The sequence below is a fragment of the Melozone crissalis genome, unplaced genomic scaffold (genome assembly GCF_028551555.1).
Source record: "Melozone crissalis strain CALT ecotype California unplaced genomic scaffold, PUWL_Pcris_2 ptg000002l_1, whole genome shotgun sequence".
Lineage (NCBI taxonomy): Eukaryota > Metazoa > Chordata > Aves > Passeriformes > Passerellidae > Melozone > Melozone crissalis.
Window position 1 is genome coordinate 2,130,684 of NW_026535780.1, and position 12,888 is coordinate 2,143,571.

At 41.6% G+C, this 12,888-nt stretch overlaps 1 protein-coding gene across 4 annotated transcripts in view; it reads left to right on the top strand.

Moving 5' to 3' along the window:
- The window catches only part of TSNARE1 (t-SNARE domain containing 1), a 470,571-nt gene that overhangs the window by 239,681 nt on the left and 218,002 nt on the right, over window positions 1–12,888 (top strand). For 3 of the 4 annotated variants that reach the window (XM_054295260.1, XM_054295195.1, XM_054295333.1), the window contains exon 10: window positions 8,277–8,444. In XM_054295260.1, the coding sequence (XP_054151235.1) occupies window positions 8,277–8,444 (168 nt within the window). The remainder of the gene's footprint in view (window positions 1–8,276; window positions 8,445–12,888) is intronic. The other variant, XM_054295392.1, reaches the window with a different exon arrangement.

Here is a 12,888-nt window from a genome sequence, read left to right on the forward strand (position 1 = left end):
AAGACTCTCTAAATGAGAGTGATTCTCAATTTCAGGCTCTGAACATTTGCTTGGACACTGAACAGTCCACTGAAACCCTGCCAAAGGCCAGGAACAAAGAGAGATTTAAAAATTGTTGTAAATTGAGTTTTGTAGGAGTCAAACATGTTTCTAAAAATAAAACTGGTTGAGCAGTCCAAAAACAAAATGCAAAATACAAAAGCAGTCTGGTTTTTGGGGTTTTTTTTTAAGAAAGAGACATATTTTCATTTCCAGCAGCTTTCTTCTTTTCCACTGCTCCAGAGTGGCATTGTGCCTGTGCTAGGGGTTGTCTCTGCTGCAGGAAATCCAGCTGAATTTGATTCTTGACTCTGTGTGAACCCAGGGAAAAAAAAGACTCCTCACTATTTTAATGTTTTTTGGTACTAGATGGGTGTTAATGGCTGAGCCAGTGACTCATTCTCCCTCTTGTTTGCCTTTCTAGCAGGAACCTGCTCACCAGCTGTGCAGCACATATGCTGGGAGGCAGAGACATCACGACACTTTCTAGACAGTCTTGATGTGTCTGTGAGCTCTTTCAAGCAGGGCCCAGTTCCACAAATGCTGGGGGTTTCAGCTGCTCAGAGAGGGAGCTGCGAGCAGGGGGTCCCTGCCTTGCATCACGATCCAGGGGCAAAGCAGAGCTCAGCTCTCAGACAGCTCTGCCAGCCAAAACGTGGTGCCAGAGACAGAGAATGCTGAGAAATACACCACAGACAGCTAGGAAAGGGCAGGAACAGCTTGGGGAATGTGTTGTGATGCTATAAAAACACCAGTGAATGCCCTCCTTCCTGACAGCCTTAAAGGAAAAATGTTTATCCACTTGCTCTTTGTGTATGGATGTGACGGTGTTCACAGGGGTTCTTGGATTGGGGAGGAGATGAGGATCTGACTCCATGTTTCAGAAGGCTTGATTTATTATTTTATGATATATATGACATTAAAACTATACTAAAATAATTGAAGAAAAGGTTTAATCAGAAGGCTAGCTAAAAATAGAATAGAAAGCAAAAGAATGATAACAAAGCTTCTGTCTCGGATAGAGAGTCTGAGCCAGCTGACTACGATTGGCCATTAATTACAGACAAACCAACATAAGCCAATCACAGATCCACCTGTTGCATTCCACAGCAGCAGATAACCATTGTTTACATTTTGTTCCTGAGGCCTCACAGCTTCTCAGGAGGAAAAATCCTAAGGAAAGGATTTTTCATGAAAAGATGTCTGCGACATATGGAGATGCCACCTGAAGGTGGTGGCAGACCAGGCAGGTGACTTTGGGGAGGATGGGTGAAGTCAGGCTGAAGTTATTCAGTGAAATAGGTTTGAAAAGCAGAGTATTTTGGGTTACAAAGAGGGGAGGTGTGCCTCTCTTCACTGATGCTGTTTTGTGTCACTCACATCGCTGTGGGAACGTCTACTTGCATGGTAGATAAAGTTGCCAAATCAAGAGGGAAAAAAGAAGGATAAGGCCTGGAAATAGGAACAGAACAAGCTGCTCCTTCCTTCAATCAGACAGGGTGAAAGAACGTGGCAAAACGTAGCCCTCATGATCTACTGAAGTTTGACCTAGAAGCTGATGATCTCCATGAGCAAAATGTGAGTGTCAGCCCCACCATCTAAGCCTGGTAGGAAGGGCATTCCTCCTAAATTCGGTCTTCACTGTGGGGAGAAAATGTGCTGTGCTTCTTAAAAGCACATCAGTTATCAGAGAGCTAAACCACGGGCCCCTGGCTTATTTTCTTTTTCTTCATCTACCAGAGACAGGTCATTTAATTCTCCCACCCTGAGTACAGTAAGATCGACTTTGAACTCAAGCAGCCCTGGGTGATGAGGTCAGGATTGCTTAGAATGAATTTGGTGGAGTAATAAAGTCTTGAAGGCAAGCTAAAGAAGAGGAAAACAGTAGGAGGTATGAACTGGGTACTCTGTTACTAAGTCTCTTCCAGTTCCAGGAAACTGAAAAGATTTTCTCAGTCCTCATGACTGCAGAGACCTGAAGGAGTAAATTTAGAAATGCTGAAAAGCAAACTAGCAAAATACTTTCTGTTAATACGTTTTCCCTGAAATTAGTAATTTCTTGCAGATTCTGTAGTTGGAAACTGGTGGAAAGGGTGGTTTTCTTACTCAATTTCACATTCCTTTCATTCAAAAGTAAACACCTTGATTAAGAGTGAAGACAGAAACACATGAAGGATTCTAGTTAATTTAAATAAAAATGCACTTCAGCCCTTCCCATTATGCTGATTTCCCCATCCTGGTTTCTCTCATGCTACATTGGTGCAGAGTAATCAAATTTGCATAAGTTGAAGAAAATGCTGAATCCATTTCTGTATTTGCCCATGTCAGTGATGCATGCAGGAAGGGTTCAATACATTTCACTTGAAAGTTGTCCTTGTCGTGATAGTTTTAAATTTGGCCTTTTTTGAGTGAAGAGGAAGAGCTGGGGGTGGTTAATTTGTGATTTTTTGGGATGCATTTCTTTCCCAGTTGTTGTGGGAAGCTCCTCTCCTAAGACAACAGAGCTCAGATTACCAATCACTGCTGTGATCTTCCGTGTGAAAGATAATGCAAAATTGTAATATCACTATTTCTCCCCTCTAAAAGATTTAGAAGTCTCAGGCTGCTTGTTCTGTGCCTGCCTGAGGCCTTTCTACCTGTAATTGCTTTGGGCTTTTGCTTGGCATGGCACAGCTCTAAATTTCATTGAGCCTGCAAGGTTAGTTGTTTTGGAAGGATGGTTTGAGCGACACCATCTAATCCAATTTATCTGCCAGCCTTAACCTGGCTGTATTCTGGGGATAGTCGGGCCAAACTGGCTGCTCTGTGTCATTTTTGTCCCAGGCAGCTTTGCAGTGCCAACCTGCCATTAAAAACATGTCAGGCAGAGTAACTCCAGCAGTGCTCTGCACTGTGGCCCTCCCTGCACGGTGTTTTATTGATCTCTAATGCAGACACTCCAGCCTCATTATTCTACACACAATAAAATGTGAATCTCTGAGCCTGGATGCTGCTGAGAATAGGAGATCCTCATAAAGGCTGTTTATGTGTCTATATGTACTATAAAGCAAGAGATAAACATCTCTGCATTTGCATTTGGTTTGAAAGCCAGAGCCAAACGCTACCCAAGGAGATGTGAGAGTTTGCAGGATCTGTGGGAGGTGTAGTGGTTGCTGCTGGAGCTGGCCATATCCCTGCTAGAGGTGCAGGAGGCTTCTGGAGATTGGGGAAGACAGAGCAACCTACCTTGGCTTACTCCCTGAGCCATGGAAAAGCTCTGAAATGCTCTTTTTTCATGGTTCCACAAGATTTCCTTCCTTGGAACTGCCTGCAGTCTGTTGTGCAAAATTAGCTCAGACAAGTGGGACTGGTTTTACCTGTGCTCCTACAAACTGGGAGATAACAAGGAATTTGTGGATGGTGCTGTGTATCTCAAAGGCATCTCCAGGGTCTTACAGCTCCTCCATGCTCCAGATGCCTGAAATGTGAATGGATGAGTGGTCAGAGAAAAAGGAACTTGAGCACCTTCTTATTCTTCAGAATTAGTTTTTCAGTCCAGGTGGGGGACTGTTGGGTCAAATTGAACTTTCTGCCAACCAGGACCCCCAGATCCCTTTGCAAGGGCTGCTTTCCAGCCTCTTGCTCTCCTTCCCCACTCCGACAGCTCTGCCACATCCATCCCAAGGTACTGGGTTTGTATCATCTGCCCAAACTTTCACACACGGAAATTAAACCCTCCTCCCCAGGACACCAGCCTGGTGGAGTTTGGAGTGGAAGGAGGTGATGTAGAAATGGGTTTATGTTGTCTCATTCCAGTCTTAATCAAGTTCCCTTCTCAACTGTCTCCATGCTGAGGTTGAAAGGAGAATTTGTGAGTGTCTTCTTCAGCCCTTCATTCTCCTGTCCCCGTGGTGTCTGTCAATCACCCAGTGGGCAGTCTGTAAATACAGTTTAAATAAATCTTGGTCATTTACAACTCTTACAGTTATCTTTGACAAGACTGTGAGAGGTCCATCTTATTTCTCACCTTTATTATCCATCTTGTACTAACCTGAAGGGACTAACTCCCTGGAGAGAGTTGTATAAATTTTGTCCTCTGTGGTATAATTTTTTTGTCTATATCTTCAGGTTTTGGAGAGGAAATTTTCATTTGAAATCACTAAACATTTCTCTGTCACTTAAAGACACTTCTCATCTGACTCCAGTCAATATTTCATGCCCTGAATTTATGGTAAGGGAACAGTTCTTGTAACTGGCAATCAGGAATGTCATAATTGAAGTTACTGATGTAAAAAAAGAGCTGCAGGAGGTGCCAGGACACTCTCACTGCTTCAGGAGACTCCCAGATCTCTGCAGATGGACTGTGAGGGCTGGCTGGTGTCATGTTAGCTGGAGCTCCCATCAGATTTCTGCTCCTCTGTGGAATAGGGACCATATGGGAGCCAGAAGAGAGGTAATTCCAATGCCTTGCTTGGTGATTTTGTGTGACAAGAGTTGTCAGATTTGTGGTATTCTGTCCCTTCTGATAGACAAATGGGGAGTGAGGCAGGACCAAGGTTGGGAGGGGGTTATTTTCAGAGGGGTCTCAGACATGCAACTTCTGAGGCAAAGATTTTACTGCTGATAAAGTACAGGGGCTGACAGGAGCTGTCACCATCCAGATAAAACCTTTTTTTTTTCCCCCTATCAGCAGCTGCATACAGCATCTCCCCATTGGTCGAATAAATCTGATAAAAAAATGTAGTTGTAAGCAGCAACGATTTTATCCCGGTGAAAAGATTTTATCCGACAAGAAAAATGTTGTGCCTGGGCATAATTTTTCAGATATGATGAACAACAGCATGGTATGACCCTCAGTCCTAAGGATTTCGTGTTAAAAGAACTACTGAGCATATCAGATATACTCAACTTTTTCCTCTGCTATAATTTTTTTTTTTTCATTGGCAGAGCTCAGTTTATAGATACATCTTGACTAAAATCTGCCAGAGGCAAATTTCAACAAAAGAACAACTTCAAACACATCCAATTAACAATTTATGAAAGGAAATCCAACAGAAAATTACACAGAGATTCACAGGGCATAAAATATGGCACTAAATCAAATTTATTGTGGAAATGCCTGTACAGGGAGTTATGGCCCCTTCTAGAGCAGTGTCAAAGGGAACTTTATCTGTGGAGGCTCAGCGAGTGCCCTCCATCTGATCTTTTCTTGCTATAAATAAAATGTTTTGTCAGACATGGCAATGAACATAACTCAGAAGGGAATGAAGAGCACTGATAAGCCCAGCTATATGCAGCTTTCAATCAGAAGCATTAGAAGTGATTAGATTTCTTCAGAGTTTCAGATTTAAGATTTTTTCGCTTTATCACAGAAATGAGGGGCTCAGTACCATGGACAGCACAAAAAAAAAATCACTTGTATTTGTTAGCACAGCGTACAGACCCTGATAGCAGGTCATGGTGACTGTATTTAACATTATTATGGAGCCATTTTTATGTCTGGAAGGAAATATCAGTCCCTCTGCATCCTGTTGTTTTACTGATTTTCTCATTCAGCGGCAGTGGTTGGATTTTTTTGGAAGATGTTAAGGATGCAAACACATGTAATTGCCTTCAGCAGCTCTGAAATTAACTTAGGTCACTATTTTGTTTAGAGAAAAAGATCTGTGTCTAGACCTTTACCTATTTAAACACATGGGTAGCTGGTTTTCTTCTAAAAGATGACTGAGCAGCAGCCCTTGCATTGTGTTTTGTGAGTAATTTGCAGGGTAATTTACAGATACCAGGCCCAGCAAGTGAGGATGACAAATAAAGGTGACACAGGCCAAGATAAAGCATATTTATGGTACAGCTGTGTTGTTCCATGGACTCACCTAATCTGAAGAGCTGATTGCTGCCTCCCTTATTATCCCTGTGCTCCCACATCAGACCAGGAAACATTTGACCACTTGTAAATTTGTCATCTTCCCCTGAAATTCAGACCTGCATAGGACAAGCATGTCTTTGAGTGTCCATTTGTGGGCATTGAGGTCCTTGGTGCAGCATCCTTGCTGTGACCAGAGCACACAAATTTCATCAGAACACATCTCCTGTGTCTCCATAAGGAAAATTCTTGGGATCTTCCAGCCCACTTGGCCATGGGCAGTTTGCCTCTGCTCATCTGAGCCCACTGTGAAGATGAGAGGACACCTTTATCACTAAATGTAGCATTAGAATACCCCAAGTGTTTTTTTTTCCAGTGTCCATTAATACACTCTTCTGGCACTGAAACACTCTACCAGGAAAGTTAGTGTCCAAGGCACATAATAATTAGTGAATAAAACACCCCCAGAGTATCTTAATCCTATTAAAATATGTCTTATAAAGTGTAAATTAATCTTTAACCTAATTTTAAATGATGATTTTCTTCCTGTAACACACCCTTTCTCAGTAGATCCCTGGAAAGCAGAAGGTGAAACAATGTAAGACATTAATGTCAAAGCTTTTCATCTTCTGCTCATATTTTAAAAGATACCTGACTTTTGATGCTGATTTTCCTATTTCCTTCTACTTCTTCCATCACCCCATTTCCTTCACCACGTTGTGCTATTTTCTTTGTCTCCAACAAGATATGGTGATAATAATTTCATAATAGTGAATTAATTTCATAAGACAAAGTCTAAGTGTAGGCAAATGCAAAAATTATTTTGTTTCTAAATACAGGAATTTCATACGTTTAAAGAGTTAAAGCAGAGTTAGAGAGTTAAACAAACATTTCCAGATCAAGTTCTCTCAGTCCTTCCAGTTCTCCAGTCCTGTGCTTTTCTATCTAAATGCCCCATGGCCTCACTTCCTGTTCATGCTGTGGGAATTCCAGGGAATTAATAATTTTGAAGATGTAGTCACAGAAAGACAGCAAAGGCTTTTATTTTTTGGGCATCAATCCCAGTGTTTGGGCTTCGGATAAATCCAGATCCCCCCAAGTACTTGTTTTCTCTTGTAGCTTTCAGAAGCTTTGGGGATGTTTAGGTCAAGGATGTGCTGTGGCCACTGCCATTTCTTCTTTCAACTTCAGAGCATCAGAAGCACTTCGTTTGCTTTTTTGTTGTAGCTTTTGATTTGGAGTCAAAGCTCAGCTCAAGACCAAGTTAGAGGACCATGAACATTGTTTGAAGTGGAATCCTCATGCTGTTGTGAGGTTGGAGCCTTCAGCTGCACCTCTTAGTTCAGAACTTGATCTCAGCCTCGAAACCAACCTTGACTCAGTTCATTCTCCAAGTCCAGCCAGGTCTGAACCTGACACAGGCTCAGAACCCAAAGGCTGGGTGGAAAATACCTTTTTAAACCTCTGCCCCTACTTTTTGTGTAGATCCAACCAGTTCTTGAACAAGGTTTTAAAATCTGAACCTGAATATAAATGCAGCTCCCAGAATAAAATAAAAGGTGTCTTGAGGCTTATAAAAAAAGTTAGGGACTTTAAAAAAAAACAAAAGGGAGAGAAGCCTATTAAACAGGAAGATAGGCCATGGGTGGATGATTTTAAACTGAAAGAGGAGATATTTGGATTAGATATTAGAAAGAATTTCTTTCCTCAGAGAGTAGTGAGGCACTGAAATAGGGTGCCCAGAGAAGCTGTGGTTGCCCCATTCCTGGAAGTGCTCCGGGCCAGGTTGAGATGGTCTTTTCAGCCCCAGCCATTCTGTGACTCTGACTGTGATCAGGTGTGTCAGAAAAACCAGGTAAACTCCACAGAGTGAACTCCACGAACCTGTGAGTTGCCCAAGCTGATCACTCTGCACTCACATCACTGCAGTGATTTCCCCTTTTTTAAGCTGTGCTGTTTATCTCATAAATGGAGAATATTGGAACTTTTGTACTTTGAATGCTGCAAGTTGGATCATAAAGTCTTCAATACAAATGAGTAGGATTTCTCTGTGCCTGAGAAAGTGTCTAATTCAGGAAGAATTTCCAGGGAAATTAAACAAGATAAATGTGTTATTTTTTCAGCTGCACATCAGTGTTTTGTTCTGTCAGAACTGTGGAAAATTGAATTTGAGTACTCAGGCCCTAAAGTAGCTCAGGAGATCTGACTTCAGGTCCTGACATTTCCTTTGAGACTTGAAATGTTTCCTCTCATGTAATTTACTTTTCTCCTCTTCACCTTTCTGCCACTGTTTATGCCATCTCTTATATCAATATTTCCTCTCCCCACACTAAAGCTGTGTAAAACTGGAAAACATTTACACTTCCTTTGCTTTCTTTCCATTCTCCCATCTCAGCAGAGCCCCAAGGCCCCCTTCTCTGACCTGCCTGATGATGAGAAGATCTTTAATGGAGGCGATGGCGTGTGGCAGAACCAGGGCCAGGACCAAGCCTTGCTCTCGGAAATCACGGAGGAGGATTTGGAAGCCATCCGCCAGCGGGAAGAGGCCATCCAGCAGATTGAGGTCAGTAACCTCCTCCCACCACCAGGTTTTGTGAGCTGGAAGTGCAGAATCCTTGCGTTGTGCTTCGCTCAACGTGAAGGAAATCCTGATTTACATCGCTGCCGGTACGGTGTCGCTAAAAATGGGAGATTAGCAAGGATTTCTAAACATGGGATTGGGTGATAGAAGGAAAAGTTGGAAATTTGTGTGATTTGTAATGAAAATGACAAGAGTTAATTAATGCTCATGGGCTGATGGTTGGGTTCTTCCCAGTGAGTCTTCAACAGCAGAGTCTGTGGTGAGGTGCTTTAATTGAGCTGGGTTCTGCAGCAAAGCAACTTCAACAACTGGAATTTGTCACAGGCAAAAACCACTCAGCTTTACCATTAGAGAGAATAATAGGTAGGCAAAAGGAAATAACTTGTTAACCTTTTCAAATTATTCAGTATTTTGCTGTGTCAAAGTATTTGGACGTTCTTGACGTAGTTAAAAGAGGACATACTATTTTTATTCCTCCTTTTTTTTTTTTTTGAAAGCACTGTAAAAATATGCAATAAAAGGAACAAAAAGAGGCCTGAATAAGTTGAACATCCCACATTTTTCTTTTTATACTTCCCTTTTTACGCTTTTGGGAAACTCTTGTTAGTTAAATGGGTAAAACAAGAACATGTTAAACCTTCCTAATTTGTATGCTTTTTACAGACCTAAACTCAAGATGAAGCAAAAGAAGAGGGCTTCACAATAATCAGAACATTTAATTAAGGGCTATACTTTGTCCTTTAATTGGATTGGGCTAATTTTATCAGGATAGATTTTGGGTTCCAGTAGAGCAGGAATTGTGATTGAGTTAACAGTGCAAAAAGGGGACAAAAGTTCCTGCTGGGGGCTGGTGCTCTGAGCTTGGGACCTCTGATTGCAAACAGCAATGGCCACATATGACTCAGCTCTCCAAGTCAGAAATTTTGACAGTTTTACAGGAGCAGGTCTAGGTCAATGTTTGTCTAATTTCTGTTGTGGTTCACTGAGCAGAGATGAATGAGCTTTGTGGACTTGTGTCCATTACTGGGGGTGAAAACTGTCAATGAATATTGTCACACTGAGTATCTTTGGCTGTGAATTGTCATTTTGCACTTTGAGGGATCTCAGTGCATCCAGCAGAAAAAAACTGTAGGGAAAAATCATGTTTTGGGGTTTTGGTGTTTTGATGTTCAGGTTTGGAACAGAAAAAACTGTAGGGAAAATTCATGTTTTGGAACTTTGATGTTCAGGAGGGATGGTAGCAAATGTATTTCTGAAATGATCTTGTGAGCAGCACCACCAGCTCACTGGAGATATGTCAGAACAGCCTGAGCAGAATCTTGTGCTGGGTTGTCTGGGATGGCCCTGCTTGAGCAGGGATGTTGGACCAGATGACCCCACTGTGGTGCCTCAGCCATTCTGTGGTTCTGTGATTTTGTGATCTCTTTTGTTTCAAATATAATCTGAGCCTTTTCTAGTTTGTCTTTACATTACCCCTGTCCTCCTCAGAGAAAAAACCCACATTTAGTAGTTGCCCATTAGGCAGTGGGGAATGACAACACCCAAGGCTGCCTCAAGTCCACCAGCTTTGTAAAATCAAGACATGCAATTGTGTGTCCTTGGAGAGATCTTTATTTATTTTGCTGGTTAAATCCCATTTCTGTGCGACAATCTGATGTCTCTGCACCAAGTTGCACTGGACCATATGGCCATGATGGGGTGGTTGAGGGGGATGAAGTGAAAAAAATCACAATCCTAAATGCTTAAAAAAATAATCTATGTTCATGTATTGTTCAGGGTTTGTATCTGTTGATTTGATCCTGGATACTTTTCTGCCTAATATGAATTTACCTCTGAATAGCTTAATATATGCAATTAATTATTCAGTCAGCTTAAGCAGTTAATGATGTTTAGGCTTTTGCTTCCCGAGCCATTTTTTCCCCATCTCCTCTATCCATTTTGCTTTGCTCTCAAAGATCCCTGTTCATCCTCTAACGAGGGCTACATTCTACAAACATTATTTCAAATGTAGTTTAAACATTTCTCCTCAGGGGGAAAATATTTAGGACCGATGGTATTTTGTTTGACATCTCTTTTGAAAGAAATATAATGAAAATGAGTTTTTTTGGACAGCATTGTTCCTCTCCCCAGCTGTATTTGAATAAGCAGATGGTGCTTTTAAATAATTTTCACTGCGTTTTGTTTTTCTGTTTGTTCACCCACATGAGCATATTTCTTGTGAAAGGACTCATCTTGCACATTAAAACTTCCCTGTTTTCTATAGAAATTGTGGGTACACAGAGGATTTCTTGAGCTCACAGTCACCACAACAGTTTTTTTCCATTATATTTTCACAACCAGTGAGTAGCCAAGAAGGTTAAAATGACACATTATTCCTAACTGTCAAACATAACTAATAAACCAAATTTATTTCCAATTTGATGTATAGCATTTGTTGTCCTTTGTTCTTTGGGGACCAGAATGAAGAACAGAGCTGGGCAGAATTTGTTTTGTGCAAGTAGATTGGTCTCACTGGGATTTCCATGTTGCTGCATATCCAGCACCAGAAACATGCAGATTTTGAGCAGCACAGGAGACATTGAAAGAATATCACATCTTGTGATGGCACACAACTTTAGAGAAGCTCATGGTGCTAGTACCAGTCATGGGTGTTTTTCTTAGGAGACACTGAATTTGCCCTTTTTGCAAGAAAAACCTTCTTCATTGCTGAAGAAATCAGGAAATAAATTCTCTTTTCACCTTGTGTCCTGAAAAACAGGTATAAAATTGTGCCTATAATAGACATTTTCCTAATGTTCCAATGACTTTTTCCCACTTGTGTGTTTTCCAAAATCTCTTCAGAGGTTTGGGTTAATGGGACATTGTTCTCTGTCAGGAACATCCCTCGAGGCACTTTGCAGTTCACAGTTTCCACCTAGACAGATAACAGCCAAGTCAAAAGTTCACCTGGCTGTTCATTTTATTTAAATGTGTTCCTTTTGCTATTGCTTGCAGATTAAAACCAGAGACGTCTGCAAGGGAGATGTCTCGCCAAAACCTTACATTTTGGATAAAGATCTTTATTGCTTGGAAATGTCAAAATCTGGTAGGACACAGCAGCCTTGACACAAGTGTTATTTCTTAAAATATTGCTTTGAACTGTTATATAAAACCTATTTTAACTTGAACTGTATTGGCAGTGAATAATAGATGCCATAACAGCTTTATATATAGCACTGTAAAATGTGCCATCAGAAATACATGAGCTGAACTGTAATGTGCATTGTCAGTGCTCAGTGCTGGCACAAGCTCTGTCATAGCAAATATATAGATATAATATATGTAATTTACCATCCCATACCTTTCATTTGCACCTGTGGTCATCTGAAAAATGGGAGGAGATAAAAGTTTGAGAAGAAATGGATAAGCACTGAATGGGGAACTTCACAGAATTTCAGCTGGTGACTGGGAAGACTGTAAAAAAAAGATTCTAAATGCTGTATTGATTCAGAAAGCCTTCCATTATCACCCTCATGGAGACAGCTTCCACAGGGGTGATGAGAAAGGAAAATGAGGAAAACCTCCCCCAGGATGGTCCAATAACCATTTTCCTCTCTCATAGCATTTCCCATCCCCATGCTCTGCTTCCAGAGTGGGCATTCACCTTGGAGAGTGAGGTGTCTCCCTTCCCATGGCACTGGGGTTGGAACAAAATGATCTTTAAGGTCCCTTCCAACCCAAACCACTCTGTGATTCCATGATATCCTGAGGAAAGCAAAGCACATCCCAGGAACTGCATTTCAGTTGATGCATCCCTTGGCAAAAAAGAAGGAGAGATGGATAGGTTGTGGCAACAGGTGTGAGGAAAATGCTTTTATTTTTAGGAGAGGTTGTTCCCTCTGGGTCGTTGCTGAGAAATGTTGATGTTTATTCCCTATCTGTTTTGAAGAGAAGTGATAGATGCCAGCCTCCACGCCTGTCACTCAAGCCTTTGTAGGCAGACAGAAAATGAAGCACAATAAAAATAAAACAAAAGAAAGCCCCACAGAGTCTGGCAGAGTGTGTTTGTTAGTTCAAACATGTTCCTTGTTCCCTCATTACCACGTATCATTCCTTGCTGAGGGCTGTTTTTGGTGAAATCTCTCACCCATGGTTGCAGTTTGGAGAGTTTAGTGCAAGCTATTTTATACCTTTCATCAGCTTCAATAGTCCAGGGCTTTGACTTATGAGGGCTCTGCCTGTCTCTTCACAGAGGCTCTTTTGACTCAGAGTAATGTATAAATAACACAAGATCATGACAAGCACCATCCGTGAGCGATCCGGCGCCGTGTGAGTGTCGCGCTCTCCGTGTGACAGCATTGGGGACCCTAATTATCCTGAGCTGCAGAGCTGCCTGCCACGTTGACATGGCCATCCCTGGGACTGGTATTGAGTTGTTCCCTAAAGA